The 16,521-nt window shown below is 41.5% G+C and overlaps 2 protein-coding genes across 2 annotated transcripts; both read right to left on the bottom strand.

Moving 5' to 3' along the window:
- Positions 1–1,079: 1,079 nt before the first annotated feature.
- On the bottom strand, positions 1,080–8,038 carry LOC124181216 (nose resistant to fluoxetine protein 6-like). Its single transcript, XM_046567553.1, has 12 exons — positions 7,278–8,038; positions 4,821–5,077; positions 4,455–4,675; positions 4,085–4,367; positions 3,789–3,949; positions 3,526–3,694; positions 3,203–3,399; positions 2,984–3,122; positions 2,662–2,857; positions 2,422–2,564; positions 2,145–2,278; positions 1,080–1,903 (listed from the first exon to the last, which is right to left on the bottom strand). The coding sequence occupies exons 1-12, from the start codon at positions 7,603–7,605 to the stop codon at positions 1,870–1,872; spliced, it is 2,262 nt and encodes a 753-aa protein (XP_046423509.1). The 5' UTR covers positions 7,606–8,038; the 3' UTR covers positions 1,080–1,869.
- A 1,839-nt stretch (positions 8,039–9,877) lies between these two features.
- Positions 9,878–16,062, bottom strand: LOC124181223 (nose resistant to fluoxetine protein 6-like). The gene is made up of 12 exons (XM_046567566.1): positions 15,659–16,062; positions 13,197–13,453; positions 12,814–13,034; positions 12,444–12,726; positions 12,150–12,310; positions 11,887–12,055; positions 11,564–11,760; positions 11,251–11,389; positions 10,979–11,174; positions 10,740–10,882; positions 10,463–10,596; positions 9,878–10,213 (listed from the first exon to the last, which is right to left on the bottom strand). Exons 1-12 carry the CDS (start codon positions 15,984–15,986, stop codon positions 10,180–10,182), a joined length of 2,262 nt encoding a protein of 753 aa, XP_046423522.1. The 5' UTR covers positions 15,987–16,062; the 3' UTR covers positions 9,878–10,179.
- Positions 16,063–16,521: the final 459 nt, after the last annotated feature.

Genomic DNA, 16,521 nt, shown 5'->3' with positions numbered 1-16,521 from the left:
ACCGATTTACATATTTCATTATTATTAATATTTCTTTTCTAATTTTCTTATGTAAATGTTAACATTTCCCAATTTTTTTTTCGCTTTTATGCAGAGTTTACTTTCATGTGGGTAATTCGATTTTAGACTATGTTACTAACGTTACGTCGATACAAAAGCCACGGCTAGCTTGTTTCCCTGGTAACGATTCACCCCTTATCTATAGATTCGCGCGTTCTTACTCTTAGTTCACAAATTTACAGGTTTCGTCGAAACACACGTTTACTTTTATATTTCACCAGCTGGTGTCTACAGGATCTACGCAACGTGCTCCGTTATAATTTTTAGTATCGATGTGATTAATTGTTCGATTTTGTTTACCTGAAAATCGGGACAAAATTAGGATTTTATTCCGTCTTATACTATCATAAAAAAGTTCAAAACTCCTGGAAACAAGTTTTTCATTTTTTCTGGTCTTTTCCCGCTTTTTTTCTAAGTTTCGACCTATTTCTTACTGGAAAGTTTCTTAAATTTTTTGAAATGTCACTTTTTGATACAGCGTGCGTAAAATCCAAAACTTCGAAATTTCCCTAAAAACGATAGCATACGCAATAGGTTGCCTGAAAATATAAACTGGAATTTAAAAGACAACTCGTACTGTGAAAAATGTGAATATTGTTTATTCATTGGATTAATTGTTGAGGCTGCAAATATAATTCATAATGAAATTTTTAATTTCAAAAGACAACTATGAATCTACAAAAAACCATCGATTATTCGTTTTGTAAACCATTGATATTGCTAATATCTATAGAGTAAATACCAGATAATATTTTTTTTCCCGCCACCGCTCTTCTGCCGCCAACTTACATCCACATGCTGTTTGTATGTATTTTTTAGAATGTTCTTTATCTTTATCAACCCCTCTCCTGAATTTTACACACAATATTGCAACAAAATATTGAGTCCCACTAATCAACTTGTATCCCGGGTTGAGTCGGAAATAAAGTCCTATACGCAACACGGGAATAAAAGTCGATTATTCCCTTGTTGCATAATATGTACTATTTTCTTACGATGGATTAAGAATGAACTGTAACGAACATTTGACCAATTTTATTCAAATGAAAATTCATAATTTATCTAATGTACATCGTTTGGTATTCTATCGGTAAAACATTGTAAAAAAAATTGGCAAGCGTCTACGGTCATGACTTCTTGTAAGTAATCTTTCAGGGTAAACTCTCCATCACTGTGGCAAATTTGAATTTATTAAAAAATTGAAGAACTGAAAATTCGCAGATATACCTGATGACCCCATTTGTTGTATAAATTCAGTCTTATTGTTTTTTTTCTTACTAGACTGTAGCTGAAATATCCGAGTAAATTCTTCATTAGTTGATAATATTGGTGAGTTTGCACGTGTTAGGTTAAGGGTGTATCCTTCCTATTTTCATTCTCCTCCAGAAATTTACTCACAGAGTTTTTACAAATTCACCCAGAGTCCCCTGCCAGTTTGGTATCTGATTACAATTATAAAGATGATAGCTGTTTAATTTCACGTGCGTCAGTTAAGTGCAAACCGCAAATTTATTTTGGTTGATATATAACTTGCCCTTCTCGGTGTTGACTTAATATAATGCATTAACTTGTTTATGAGATTTTATTCCACATCCTCGTTCTAAGCCACTCCAAATTATGTAGGTACTACGAATCCTATGGTATTTGAGACGAATGACTCTCTTTATAAGAATAACTTGATGCAAAATTACAAACTGGGGATATGCAAGTATTTGTACTACAACACCGATATACCAACCACGAGTTTACCTATACATATATCATACAATGTATAAGGCGGCAATTTACGTAATTATGCTTAGGTCATTTTCAGTTGCTCTTTTTGATGTCGTCGGAATTCAATCTGAAAATAAAAAATATACAATCTACATTGTACTTATGCCACAATAAGATCGGCAACGTTTGAATTTTGTACGCCAGACTTCTATATCAAGTAGCCACCAGGTACGGGATGAAATCTCTATCTGTTGTACCGTTGAATCATCTCATGTCCTGATGACGCAACTTTAGCCTAATTGATTATTGAATCAGGCACGGTGCAGGATGGCTTATGGAGATCTTTTAGATCTTATAAAGATACTCACTCTTCCGAGGAACATCTGCTTGGTCGTTTCGTGAGTATAAACTTCTCCATCTTTCGTATCGGCCCTTCGACAAACACCGACAGCAGCAGGGATATACCGAAAGTATAGAACACGTCTGGCACCAGTTCCCAGAGCTGCAATATAGAAAATTGGAGAACTTGCTCGTTCGTTACAATGATGCTGAGGAAACGTCAACCTTTCATGTTACCACAACTACGTACGAATGTCAACATAACGTGGGTTACGTGAAATGTATATTGAGTGATTCACAACTTACGCAGTTGTTGAGGGAAAATACCCGGGGGCTTCTGGTAACACCGACATCATAAGATTGCTTGATATTGTGGACAAGATAAGCACCGTAAGTGAGTCTTGCAAGGGGCGGGACCCAGCGTGGTGTCATAAAGTTGTAATGAAAGTCTGAAAATTTAACGAATGAAACATTTGACCCTCCTGTATATCCAAAGAAAACGTTATTTCCATCGCGTTCCGGAATCTGCAAGATTCTCCAACCTACCCAAACCATCGCCAATTGTGATCAGAACAACGATCGAACATATTCCAAGAGCAAACGCTGCTCTGTGGAACCCGGCGTAGGCGGCCGTCTCGAGTGGGTGCAGCTCACTATTGGGGTCGTAATACTTGAAAGCCAAAGACTGGCTGACGATAGTAAATCCGACTGCCAGTAGAATGAAAAGAAATCGTGACAAAGCCTAAAGTGCAGAATGATATACTTTTGAGAACGAGCAGCAGTATGGGCATGACAATTAGCGCAGTAGAAAGGATCAAGGATTCAGTTTCTCGTCGTCGAATTGTTTATTTTTTTATCTTATGATTACCTTTGGAAGTCTCCACGTGGCATCTTTATGGTCGTAGACAATTGCCCCAGCCAAAACTCCAACCAAATAGGGACCGATTCTCATTTGTGATTTGATATAGTGACTGACGAAATACGGATCCTTTCTAAGTTCCGCCATGCTTGAGCAAGACAGAGAATTACATGATGTGGCTATGATGACGACTGAATTTTTTCATCACTAGACGGGGTTCTTACTCACAAAGGCAATCCCAGGAATATTGGCTGCTGGTACTGAACATAGGTAATGGAGAAAGGAATGGCAATGCCCAGTGCAATCAAACTACAGAGGAACGGGTAGCCTAGTCTTCTCGGAAGCTTCCAATAAGCCCATAAGACTAAGAGTCCCATGATGTAAAGGTGATAATCGGCCGATAAATACCAGGATTGAAACATACACTGCGAACAGGAGTAGACAAAACTTTCCACGTTAATTTGTTACGATTCACGGTGCAACAGAAAGCACGCGTTGATTAGTGAAGAATGATGAAGGTGAGGAATCGTCTACAGCGACGCAATACTGACCATCTCCGCGGGACGCACGTAGTTGTTGACGTATAAGAGATTAGCCCACCAGTTTTTTGCGCAATTATCTCTTTCTAAACCCACCCTGGCTTCCCAGTACGGACCGGATCCCATCATCGGCATCAGGGTAGCATTGAATAACACGACCAACATGTAGAGGGGTGTCAACCTGCGGTAATATCATGCGAATCTTTATCTCTGGATCTTTCTTTACAGCCGTATATTTAATGATCACGAGAGCGAGGCGCGCTCGTCGGACCCACCGTAGAAATCTATTGAGTATGAGCGCGGTAAAATTCAATCGTTTACTCCGATCAAGATGATGGAGCACACCATAGGCGACAAGGAGACCTCCGATACTGAAGAATCCGTCGATGATAATCGTTCCGTTTAATACCGTCATGGATAAGGGTATAGTGTAGGCCTGATGGGGCAAAAAAAAAAAATACCAGATAATTGCACAGATGACGTGCTCTTACATGATTGAGTTACTTGATTTGGTAAGACGTAAGTGAGGTACTATACACTACTGTTGCTCCTGTAAGAAACATCCACTGACCTTTTCGAGGTACGTTGACTCCACGAGCGGGTAGCCGTAGTATTGCATCGATCTATGTCCAAATATTGTGCATGCCGTGAAGAAAAAACGTATCAAATTAATGCAATCGATACCAGGGTGAGAGCTCGGAGTAGAAAAAATCGAGCGCAAGTTACGCCGTGCGGAAAAGGAGAGAAAAAGGTCTCTGGGTTCGTTGTCCTTGACCGCTTCCTCCGAAGAATAGACGCTGCTGTCGTACCATGAACTCGCTACCACAAGGACAAACAGTCCCGCAACGATGAAACTGGATGGAAAATTGTTCATCACGTTATTGTCAGTCGACTTCAGCGACCGTATACGTGGGCTGTAAAATCATTTCGACTTCTCTTACAGAAAAACCTTTGCCCCCACGGTGAAATCCTCAGGGACGTCACTACGTGCTTGGCAAAGCGACGGCTTCACTGTGACGTCCAGGTGTATTTGCCGGGCGTTCGCCAACTCCTTCAAGGGCTCCGTCAACGCCGTCGTAACATCTTGAGAGCTGCAGCTGGCCGGAACGCAAAGCGACAGGTACACAGAGTGTCGTTTGACACGGCGAAAGTCTCCCGTGTACTGTGGAGATCAAAGAAAATTCGAATAGAGTCATAATTGTGTGCACGAGGATGGACGGGACTCCATGCGTGTGCTTTGATTTAACAATTCACTCCGACAGAGCTGGTGTTGGAAGTGAATCATCTCCTTAATGAAATTCGCTCACGTCAATCGCGTTCCAGACGGACAGATTTGGATCGAAGTCAAGGGTGAAGGTTTTCGGACGGTTAGGTTCCACATCTTTCCGCTGGTACCGTAAGCGAACCAAACAGTAGCGACCTTCGACCTCGTCAGGCTCTCCCATGTCAGAGAATTCATCCGGCGGAAGTTCCGCTCGCAAGTTGTAGCATTGGTCAAAGCTTCCCAAATGTTTCGTGTGACCGTGAAGCACGCCGACCGGATACTTCGATGAGGCGTCGAACACTGAAAAGGTTTTTTGTCACTCAACTATGCGGGAGATTCGGTTTTTTTCGTTTTTCCAACGATTTCTCGGTATCTTTCATAATTATCCGTTGATATTATTTACAGTCATAATCGATATCCCCAGTTCGCGGCAGTAAAATTATACCATTCAAGTCCGATCGTCAAAGTTTGAAATGCGATTTTGCTTAACTGATCATCTCCATATTTTGGTAAACACGTGTTTAATATATCGTTTCTTGAGAAAATAATGAATAATAACGAGTTACTTGAATATTTTACCGTATTGGATCATGTCGAGTTGAAGTGAACTTCGTATTCCTCAAATCTATTTACAAACAATTTGCACACACTTATATGTGCTTAGGCATAGATTGCTAATTTCATTGACGTCAGACAATGTAAATTATGAACGGCCAACCGGTCGATCGTGGCTATTAAACTAGTCGATCGAAATGTGCAAAAAAAAAAAATTCATAAAATGCCCGACTCTGTCTAAAAATATTTCACTTTATTCGATGGTAAAGATTTGAGGTTGGCAAATCGCACAAAGTTAAGACAATGAACAGGAAGTTTCAGGTTCTATCAAGTTCGTATTCCTTGTGTAAATCATTCGTATATCAATCAATACAAGTGCGATGGTGTTCGAGTTGTACGATTCACACAGATAATTTATATTCAGCTGATCAAGTAGAGAGAGGAAAATCGACAAAGATGCCTCTCACTTCTTACCCAAATACATTACCCGGTTGACTGGTAAAGGATCATATAAGTACATTTTGGAATAAATCTGATGTTTTCCGATAGATTTGGACAAGAATTGGTACGCTACTATTTTGAGCTTTGCCGATTCAAATTTAAAAGTAAAATTGAAAAATTCATTACGAGGGATCCTAAATGGCGGCTTCAAATACCGGTAATTAGAACTAGGCCTCAATAGCCTTGTACCAAAAACCCAAGAAATGGAATAAGTCTTTTGAAACGTGTTATTCGGGGGTTTCAGTGTTATTGTAAGAAAAAAAATTAACAATAAGACTGAAAATTCATCTCGACTCAACTCTGTTTTCACCCTCACGGGGTGGCAAATTGAAATAATAAGTTCTGAGATAAAATCAAGGTCCCAAAAAATACTCCGGGCACCAATTTCTGGGTAATTTGGTCGGTTGTATGTCGCTGCCAGTTTAGGCACAAAAACTGGGAAAACCCATAATGTTGGGTCAACCGGTTCTTCAAGGGAGACCTGTACTATCATAGAGGATTATGTCATGCGTAGGTATAGGCCCGGATTGTGACGGACATAAGAAACTATCATTTTCGCGTACAGCATTAGTGCGATTGAAACCGAAAACAGGTTATGCGATATATTTGTATTCAACTGAAACGAAATCCGTTAAACTACTGAGGTTACACAAATATTGTTGGCCATTGACATTATGTTAAATTTTCAGGCTCAAAGTTATAAGAAGTCCATGGATAAAGTTAAACCAATTATATGAGACCAAATACAGCCAGCTCATGGTAGAGCCATTACATGGGTGTGGTATTCGTACACATACATGGAAAATATTAAAATGTCACTCGAGGACAACATAAGGTAGCAAATTATATTCAAATTCACGAAACCATTGAAGTTTTGATGACATTTTTACTTGTGCAAGGATAACAAAAGATATCATCGAATGCTGATTGCCAATAATATCTTCAACTATTGCTAATCGGTATCAAAACAACCCTCGGTTTAAGTCCAGGTCGAATTACTACTCCAAAAATTGAGTCATCAATTCTAAATCATCTTGAATGCTTGTTGATCTTTTCGATACATCGCAGTGTTGGCAGACTGAGGCAAAGTAAAGGAACCGTTTTTGACTCGATACACAAAATACGTTAGTGCAACAATTTATACCGGCAGTGATTGCAGATAATATGAGGTATTTCTCATCGCGGTTTCGTATGCAAAAACGACGGTGATATAATGGGAAGCCAAGCTGCTGTTATTATCACCCGTTTCGCGTTCTTAGCAAATTTCAATGCGTCACATCAGAAATCCTGAAATGCGCTTTGACATCTTTATGGGCACTCGGCGCGCATCAGGCGCAATGCCCTCAATCCATCGGCGTTTCTACTTATTGGAAACGGGGGAAAACGAATTGTAGCCATTGCCCGCGTCGTCGGCGAATATCGAAAATGATCGAAATAAGCTTACTCTGGACGGCCCACAACGTGGAATTGGCGAGTTCCTTGAGGTACCGTTGGACTTGCTTCCTGCAACGACCCTTTGGAATCGTGTTTGAATTGGCGAATACCAACGGCAGAACGGGGAAGTCGGTCCACCACGAAGAACCTTGCGACACCGGTACTGCCCTTTGGAGATCGGCGGGGTTCTCGGCCTGCAATGTCTGACGCGTTTCGAGGGTGGTTGACAGCCATAACCGACTGTCGGAGGTATTTTCGTAGCAAAACTTATTCTTACCGGCGAAAACTTGATCGTTTGTTAAAACGAACAAGCATAGTAGAAAAACTGTCCCGATCATGGCACAAATGAAATGTATCGATCAATTTTTTTTAATAAAGGTAAAAAAGAACTGTCGAAGCTATTTCGACATCCAGTCGCGGGTTACGAACTTCGAGTGAGTTCACACGCGTTTCCGATAGAAGAATTAGGTGCACAAAGCTGAGTGTATCGATGCTTTGCCGTGTATATCAGCAAAGGTAGCAAGGGTGGGAGGTGGCGGAGCCCCCCTTGGTTTATTTACAGCCTCTGCCTAAACGAGTCACTTGCACGAACGTGTGAGATCAAGGTTGAGGTGGGTACAGCAATCATGCGAATCATCATGGACACGTACAAACGTATGGTTTATATACTGACACACTGCATCCGGCAGTGTGCGCTACGTGTGACGCAAAAATCGTCTTACGAATTCAGCTCGACTTTTACCTTAGATCCGCATTATATTTGCCGCGCTATTCGGTGCTGGCTCTGCATTTTACGCGAAAAATAATTAAATCTAGGCTAGAATAACCGAAATGTGGAAAAATTCACCAAGTTGCCGAAACTACGTCACAATAAAAGTACAAGAGCCACTTAGGCATTGCTAGTCTCCGTGGTGAAATCGGGGAAAAAATACAGCTTATTACTCTACGTGTAAGGCCGATCTCAGAGACGGCATCATTGCACGGGGTCACACGCAACAGCTGCAAGATAATATAGTCACAGTGATCCTACAAAACTCATTTTCATTTTCTACCTAAGACTATATTTTTCGATCCTGGTCAAAAATGAAAATAGTTAAGGACTGAACGGTGACCGGAACTAAAACAATTTCTTGAAACGTGAAAATTAAATGCGCGTGCGCGAATTTTGTCGGCTGTTCGCGCAGGCTGGCCATCCCGAGTTTTCAGCTGCCAAACTGTTTCTGGCGGCGATGTGGTTGATACGAATTGTCGAGGTTAGAATCTCAAAAAGTCGAGGCAGTGACTCGGAAAGGTTTTGGAAGCATTTGTTATTGGGTCGGAAATTTGACTCTTCAAAGAACAGACGGAATTTAATGGTTATGCTCTTTGAAAATTCAAATGTACACATTTTGTGTACATTGGTCCCCTGCATCGCAGACAGGAATACCGCTGCGGGAAGATTTCGCCGACCAATGAGATTGAATTATTTGGCGCATGCGCGGTTGATTCTTAAGTTTTAGGAGATTGCCCCGGTATAGTCTTTGTGTGTAAATATTTTACTGATTTAACACTTGGAATTATTTTCACATTAAAGTGAATATCGAATATGAGTATCAATACAGGAGAATAAATCTGTTATTTTAATAATATATTTTTTTTCCCGCCTTAACCATAATCTTACCAGGAGAAAGTTCGTCGATGCTGGTTAAAGTGTGATCTTGTTTTCTGATTTAACGATGTTTCGGCCGAGCCCCGCCAACCATCTGTAGGAAAATTTGACAACCAGTGTCTGCATAGGTGTTGTAGCAGTGATATTTTTGGACGGAAGATTGCTACGATACCCATGCACACACTGGTTTTACCTTAATCTGATTTAAGTTATTCCAATTACTCAAAAGTTGCATTATTATCCGTTACTTTCAGCCGGCTGGCTTCACACACACTCGACGGCTCTTGACACTTGTTTCCCTACTTTCGCACATAGCGTTTGGCGTTAAGCACGATGTTTGCTGACTTACGACGACTTGTCGTTAGGCAGAAGGCTGAGGCTGCTTTCACGTCAACCCCCCTTGCTGCCTGTTCCTCTTTCGACCGAGGTTACGCGGAGACGGTATTTCAAAAGACATCCCATCGCGTTGCAGAGTATTGATTATTACTTCAACATTGAAAATAACTTGGAAATCAGCGATATGCCGAACATCTTTAAACGTTCAGAAATCTCTTGGACATTAGCGAAATGCAAACTACTTCCTAATATTGGAAATCACGAGAAAATCACTTGTGATTCATTGATGATTTCAAAACGAGTGGCCTCTTCGACTATCCAACTACAAACAATGAAAATATAAAAAAGGAACACAGGACCGGTACATTGACAAAGAGCCAGAAAAAAGCATGCCGCGTAGATGAAACGATAATGATAGTCGTTGATTTAGTCCTCAAGGTATTTTCTAAAAAGCCCCGCCAAGTACCACTTACGGATTTATTTTTTTTTTTACGGATTTTCGTCAACATGTGAGTTATTTCGTTTTCTATTTATACTTGATTAACATTTGTAGTTGGTTAAGTTTGGGGTCAGTCTGACCCAAGTGTAACAGCAGTGTGATTCCAGAGAGATACGGAAGGTGAGGGTTGAGTGTCAATCGTGCTTTTATTGTTAATGAACAGCCATGTGCTTGGCGGTAGTATATGATTTCAATCATTTTTGACAAAGAATGAGAACACATTACTGATGCACTTAGTGAAACGTTTTTGCACCAGAGGTACTTTTTGGGGGAGATTTTACGTACAAGAATAACGTGATGCTAAATTACAAACGAGGTATAATACAACTATACAAGTATTGGTACGACATCGATGTATGAGCTACGTGTTTACCTATATATTATACTGTGTGCAAGGCCGCAATTCACCTAATTACCCTCAGGCCATTTTCAGTTGCTCTTTTCAATGACGTTGAAATTTGACCTAAAAATAAAAAAAATAAAAATATACAATGTCCATTGTACTTATACCACAATGAGATCGGCAACGTTTGAATTTTGTATGCCAGACATCTCTTTCAAGTAGCCACCAGGTACGGGATGAAATCCATACCTGTTATACCGTTGAATCATCTGATGTCAAGATGACGCAACTTTGGCCTACCTGATTATTGAATCAGGTACGATGCAGGATGCCTTATGGAGATCTTTTAGATCTTATAAAGATACTCACTCTTCCGAGGAACATCTGCTTGGTCGTTTCGTGAGTATGAACTTCTCCATCTTTCGTATCGGCCCTTCGACAAACACCGACAGCAGCAGGGATATACCGAAAGTGTAGAACATGTCTGGCACCAGTTCCCAGAGCTGCAATATAGAAAATTGGAGAACTTGCTCGTTCGTTACAATGATGCTGAGGAAACGTCAACCTTTCATGTTACCACAACTACGTACGAATGGCAACATAACGTGGGTTAGGTGAAATATATATTGAGTGATACACAACTTACGAAGTTGTTAAGGGAAAATACCCGGGGGGTTCTGGTAGCACCGACATCATAAGATTGCTTGATATTGTGGACAAGATAAGCACCGTAAGTGAGTCTTGCAAGGGGCGAGACCCAGCGTGGTGTCATAAAGTTGCGATGAAAGTCTGAAATGTAACGAGGGAAACAATTGACCCTCCTGTACATCTAAGAAAAATGTAATTTCCATCGCGTTACGGAATCCGCAAGATCCTTTAACTTACCCAAACCATCGCCAATTGTGATCAGAACAACGATCGAACATATTCCAAGAGCAAACGCTGCTCTGTGGAACCCGGCGTAGGCGGCCGTCTCGAGTGGGTGCAGCTCACTATTGGGGTCAAAATACTTAGCAGCCAAAGACTCGCTGACGATAGTAAATCCGACTGCCAGTAAAATGAAAAGAAATCGCGACCACGCCTAAAACGCAGAATGATATATTTTTGAGAACGTTCAATTTCTCGTCGTCGAGTTGTTTTTTTTCTCTTATCATTACCTTGGGGAGTCTCCACGTGGCATCTTTATGGTCGTAGACAATCGCCCCAGCCAAAACGCCAACCATGTAGGAACCGATTCTTGTATGCGATTTGATATACTGACCAACGAAGTATGGATCTTTTCTAATTTCCCGTAGCCTGGAGAACGATGGAGAATTACATGATAAACTTTCCAATATTGGCGATGATACGGATATTTAGTGAGACGATAGCTGATGCTCGTTGTTCGTGTACGAAGATTTTCGGTGATTCTATGAGGCGGTCTATGGTTACGAATGAATTGTCAATTCAATAGGTGTGATTTTTACTTACGCGGGCAACATAAGGAATATTGGCTGCTGATTCTGAACATAGGTAATGACAAAAGGAATGGCAGTGCCCAATGCGATCAAACTACAGAGGAACGGGTAGCCCAGTCTTCTCGGAAGCTTCCAATAAACCCATAAGACTAAGAGTACCACGATGTAAAGGTGATAATCCACCGATAAATACCAGGATTGAAACATACACTGCGAACAGGAGTAGACAAAACGTTCCACGTCAATTTGTTACGATTCACGGTGCGACAGAATGCACGCGTTGACTAGTGAAGAATGATGAAGGTAAGGAACCGTCTACAGCGACGCAATACTGACCATCTCCTCGGGACGCACGTAGTTGTTGACGTATAAGAGATTAGCCCACCAGTTTTTCGCGCAATTATCACTTTCAAAACCCACCCTGACTTCCCAGTACGGACCGGATCCCATCATCGGCATCAGGGTAGCATTGAATAACACGACCAACATGTAGAGGGGTGTCAACCTGCGGTAATATCATGCGAATCTTTATCTCTGGATCTTTCTTTACAGCCGTATATTTAATGATCACGAGAGCGAGGCGCGCTCGTCGGACCCACCGTAGAAATCTATTGAGTATGAGCGCGGTAAAATTCAATCGTTTACTCCGATTAAGATGATGGAGCACACCGTAGGCTGCAAGAAGACCTCCGATACTGAAGAATCCGTCGATGATAATCGTTCCGTTGAATAGCATCATCGAAAAAGGTACGGTGTAGGCCTGATGGGGCCAAACAAAAATAGCGGATAATTGCACAGTTGACGTGCTTAGAAGTAAGTGAGTGACTTGATGTGGTAATAAGTAAGTAAGGTGCGATGCACTACTGTCGCCCCTGTGAGAAACATGCACTGACCTTTTCGAGGTACGTTGACTCCACGAGCGGGTAGCCGCAGTACTGCAGCAATCTGTGTCCAAATATTGTGCATGCCGTGAAGACAAAACGTATCAAATTAATGCAATCGATACCAGGGTGAGAGCTTGGAGTAGAAAAAATCGAGCGCAAGTTACGCCGTGCGGAAAAGGAGAGAAAAAGGTCTCTGGGTTCGTTGTCCTTGACCGCTTCCTCCGAAGAATAGACGCTGCTGTCGTACCATGAACTCGCTACCACAAGGACAAACAGTCCCGCAACGATGAAACTGGATGGAAAATTGTTCATCACGTTATTGTCAGTCGACTTCAGCGACCGTATACGTGGGCTGTAAAATCATTTCGACTTCTCTTACAGAAAAACCTTTGCCCCCACGGTGAAATCCTCAGGGACGTCACTACGTGCTTGGCAAAGCGACGGCTTCACTGTGACGTCCAGGTGTATTTGCCGGGCGTTCGCCAACTCCTTCAAGGGCTCCGTCAACGCCGTCGTAACATCTTGAGAGCTGCAGCTGGCCGGAACGCAAAGCGACAGGTACACAGAGTGTCGTTTGACACGGCGAAAGTCTCCCGTGTACTGTGGAGATCAAAGAAAATTCGAATAGAGTCATGTCAATGTCAATGTCATAATTGTGTGCACGAGGATGGACGGGACTCCGTGCGTGTGCTTTGATTTAACAATTCGCTCCGACAGAGCTGGTGTTGGAAGTGAATCATCTCCTTAATGAAATTCGCTCACGTCAATCGCGTTCCAGACGGACAGATTTGGATCGAAGTCATGGGTGAAGGTTTTCGGGCGTTTAGGTTCCACATCTTTCCGCTGGTACCGTAAGCGAACCAAACAGTAGCGACCTTCGACCTCGTCAGGCTCTCCCATGTCAGAGAATTCATCCGGCGGAAGTTCCGCTCGCAAGTTGTAGCATTGGTCAAAGCTTCCCAAATGTTTCGTGTGACCGTGAAGCACGCCGACCGGATGCTTCGTTGAGGCGTCGAACACTGAAAAGGTTTTTTGTCACTCAACTGTGCGGGAGATTCGATTTTTTTCGTTTTTCCAACGATTTCTCGATACCTTTTATAATTATCCGTTGATATTACTTACAGTCATAATCGATATCCCCAGTTCGCGGCAGTAAAATTATACCATTCAAGTCCGATCGTCAAAGTTTGAAATGCGATTTTGCATAACTGATCACCTCCATATTTTGGTAAACACGTGTTTAATATATCGTTTCTTGAGAAAATAATGAATAATAACGAGTTACTTGAATATTTTACTGTATTGGATCATGTCGAGTTATAGTGAACTTCGTATTCCTCAAATCTATTTACAAACAATTTGCACACACTTATATGTGCTTAGGCATAGATTGCTAATTTTATTGACGTCAGACAATGTAAACTATGAACGGCCAACCGGTCGATCGTGGCTATTAAACTAGTCGATCGAAATGTGCAAAAAAAAAAAAAAAAAATACATAAAATGCCCGACTCTGTCTAAAAATATTTCACCTTATTCGATGGTAGAGATATGAGGTTGGCAAATCGCACAAAGTTAAGACAATGAACAGGAAGTTTCAGGTTCTATCAAGTTCGTATTCCTTGTGTAAATCATTCGTATATCAATCAATACAAGTGCGATGGTGTTCGAGTTATACGATTCACACAGATAATTATATTCAGCTGATCAAGTAGAGAGAGGAAAATCGACAAAGATGCCTCTCACTTCTTACCCAAATACATTACCCGGTTGACTGGTAAAGGATCATATAAGTACATTTTGGAATAAATCTGATGTTTTCCGATAGATTTGGACAAGAATTGGTACGCTACTATTTTGAGCTTTGCCGATTCAAATTTAAAAGTAAAATTGAAATATTCATTACGAGGGATCCTAAATGGCGGCTTCAAATACCGGTAATTAGGACTAGGCCTCAACAGCCTTGTACCAAAAACCCAAGAAACGGAATAAGTCTTTTGAAACGTGTTATTCGGGGGTTTCAGTGTTATTGTAAGAAAAAAAATTAACAATAAGACTGAAAATTCATCCCGACTCATCCCTGTTTTCACCCTCACGGGGTGGCAAATTGAAATAATAAGTTCTGAGATAAAATCAAGGTCCCAAAAAATACTCCGGGCACCAATTTCTGGGTAATTTGGTCGGTTGTATGTCGCTGCCAGTTTAGGCACAAAAACTGGGAAAACTCATAATGTTCAGTCAACCGGTTCCTCAAGGTAGACCTGTACTATCATAGAGGATTATGTTATGTGTAGGTATAGGCCTAGATTGTGACGGACATAAGAAACTATCACTTTCGCGTACAGCATTAGTGCGATTGAAACCGAAAACAGGTTATGCGATATATTTGTATTCGACTGAAACGAAATCCGTTAAACTGCTAAGGTTACACAAATATTGTTGGCCATTGACATTATGTTAAATTTTCAGGCTCAAAGTTATAAGAAGTCCATGGATAAAGTTAAACCAACTATATGAGACCAAATACAGCCAGCTCATGGTAGAGCCATTACATGGGTGTGGTATTCGTACACATACATGGAAAATATTAAAATGTCACTCGAGGACCACATAAGGTAGCAAATTATATTTAAATTCACGAAGTCATTGAAGTTTTGATGACGTTTTTACTTGTGCAAGGATAACAAAAGATATCATCGAATGCTGATTGCCAATAATATCTTCAACTATTGCTAATCGGTATCAAAACAACCCTCGGTGTAAGTCCAGGTCGAATTACTACTCCAAAAATTGAGCCATCAATTCTGAATCATCTTGAATGCTTGCTGATCTCTTCGATACGTCGCAGTGTTGGCAGACTGAGGCAAAGTAAAGGAACCGTTTTTGACTCGATATACAAAATACGTTAGTGCAACAATTTATACCGGCAGTGATTGCAGATAATATGAGGTATTTCTCATCGCGGTTTCGTATGCAAAAACGACGGTGATATAATGGGAAGCCTAGCTGCTGTTATTATCACCCGTTTCGCGTTCTTAGCAAATTTCAATGCGTCACATCAGAAATCCTGAAATGCGCTTTGACATCTTTATGGGCACTCGGCGCGCATCAGGCGCAATGCCCTCAATCCATCGGCGTTTCTACTTATTGGAAACGGGGGAAAACGAATTGTAGCCATTGCCCGTGTCGTCGGCGAATATCGAAAATGATCGAAATAAGCTTACTCTGGACGGCCCACAACGTGGAATTGGCGAGTTCCTTGAGGTACCGTTGGACTTGCTTCCTGCAACGACCCTTTGGAATCGTGTTTGAATTGGCGAATACCAACGGCAGAACGGGGAAGTCGGTCCACCACGAAGAACCTTGCGACACCGGTACTGCCCTTTGGGGATCGGCGGGGTTCTCGGCCTGCAATGTCTGACGCGTTTCGAGGGTGGCTGACAGCCATAACCGACTGTCGGAGGTATTTTCGTAGCAAAACTTATTCTCACCGGCGAAAACTTGACCATTTGTTGAAACGAACAAGCATAGTAGAAAAACTGTCCCGATCATGGCACAAGTGAAATGTATCGATCAATTTCTTTTAATAAAAGTAAGAAAGAACTGTCGAAGCTATTTCGACATCCAGTCGCGGGTTACGAACTTCGAGTGAGTTCACACGCGTTTCTGATAGAAGCATCAGGTACACAAAGCTGAATTTTTCCATGCTTATCCGTGTATATTAGAAAAGGTAGCAAGGGTGGGAGGTGGTGGAGCCCCCCTTGGTTTATTTACAGCCTCTGCCTAAACAAGTCACTTGCACGAACGTGTGCGATCCTGGTTGAGGTGGGTACAGCAATCATGCGAATCATCATGAACACGTACAAACGTATGGTTTATATACTGACACACTGCATCCGGCAGTGTGCGCTACGTGTGACGCAAAAGTCGTCTTACGAATTCAGCTCGCATCATATTGGCCGCGCTATTCGGTGCTGGCTCTGTACTTTACGCAAAAAATAATTAAATTCATCTAAAAACGTCTGAAATGTAAAAAAATTCGACAAGTAGATAAACCGCGTCATCATAAAAGTAGGAAAGCCACTCA

The sequence above is a fragment of the Neodiprion fabricii genome, chromosome 1, assembly GCF_021155785.1.
Source record: "Neodiprion fabricii isolate iyNeoFabr1 chromosome 1, iyNeoFabr1.1, whole genome shotgun sequence".
Taxonomy (NCBI): domain Eukaryota; kingdom Metazoa; phylum Arthropoda; class Insecta; order Hymenoptera; family Diprionidae; genus Neodiprion; species Neodiprion fabricii.
This window is presented reverse-complemented; position numbering and strand designations above follow the sequence as displayed.

Bases quoted from the DNA above. Each gene is read 5' to 3' on its own strand.
- LOC124181216 (XM_046567553.1), bottom strand. From the start codon at position 7,605: ATGATCGGGACAGTTTTTCTACTATGCTTGTTCGTTTTAACAAACGAT. The intron at 4,368-4,454 runs GTAAGAGAAGTC...TTTTCCATCCAG, and splicing joins GTGGGGGCAAAGGTTTTTCT to TTTCATCGTTGCGGGACTGT. The intron at 2,858-2,983 runs GTAATCATAAGA...TCTGCACTTTAG, and splicing joins CCACGTGGAGACTTCCAAAG to GCTTTGTCACGATTTCTTTT.
- LOC124181223 (XM_046567566.1), bottom strand. From the start codon at position 15,986: ATGATCGGGACAGTTTTTCTACTATGCTTGTTCGTTTCAACAAATGGT. The intron at 13,454-15,658 runs GTAAGCTTATTT...AAACCTTTTCAG, and splicing joins CACGTTGTGGGCCGTCCAGA to TGTTCGACGCCTCAACGAAG. The intron at 11,390-11,563 runs GTAAGTAAAAAT...ATCGTTCTCCAG, and splicing joins ATATTCCTTATGTTGCCCGC to GCTACGGGAAATTAGAAAAG.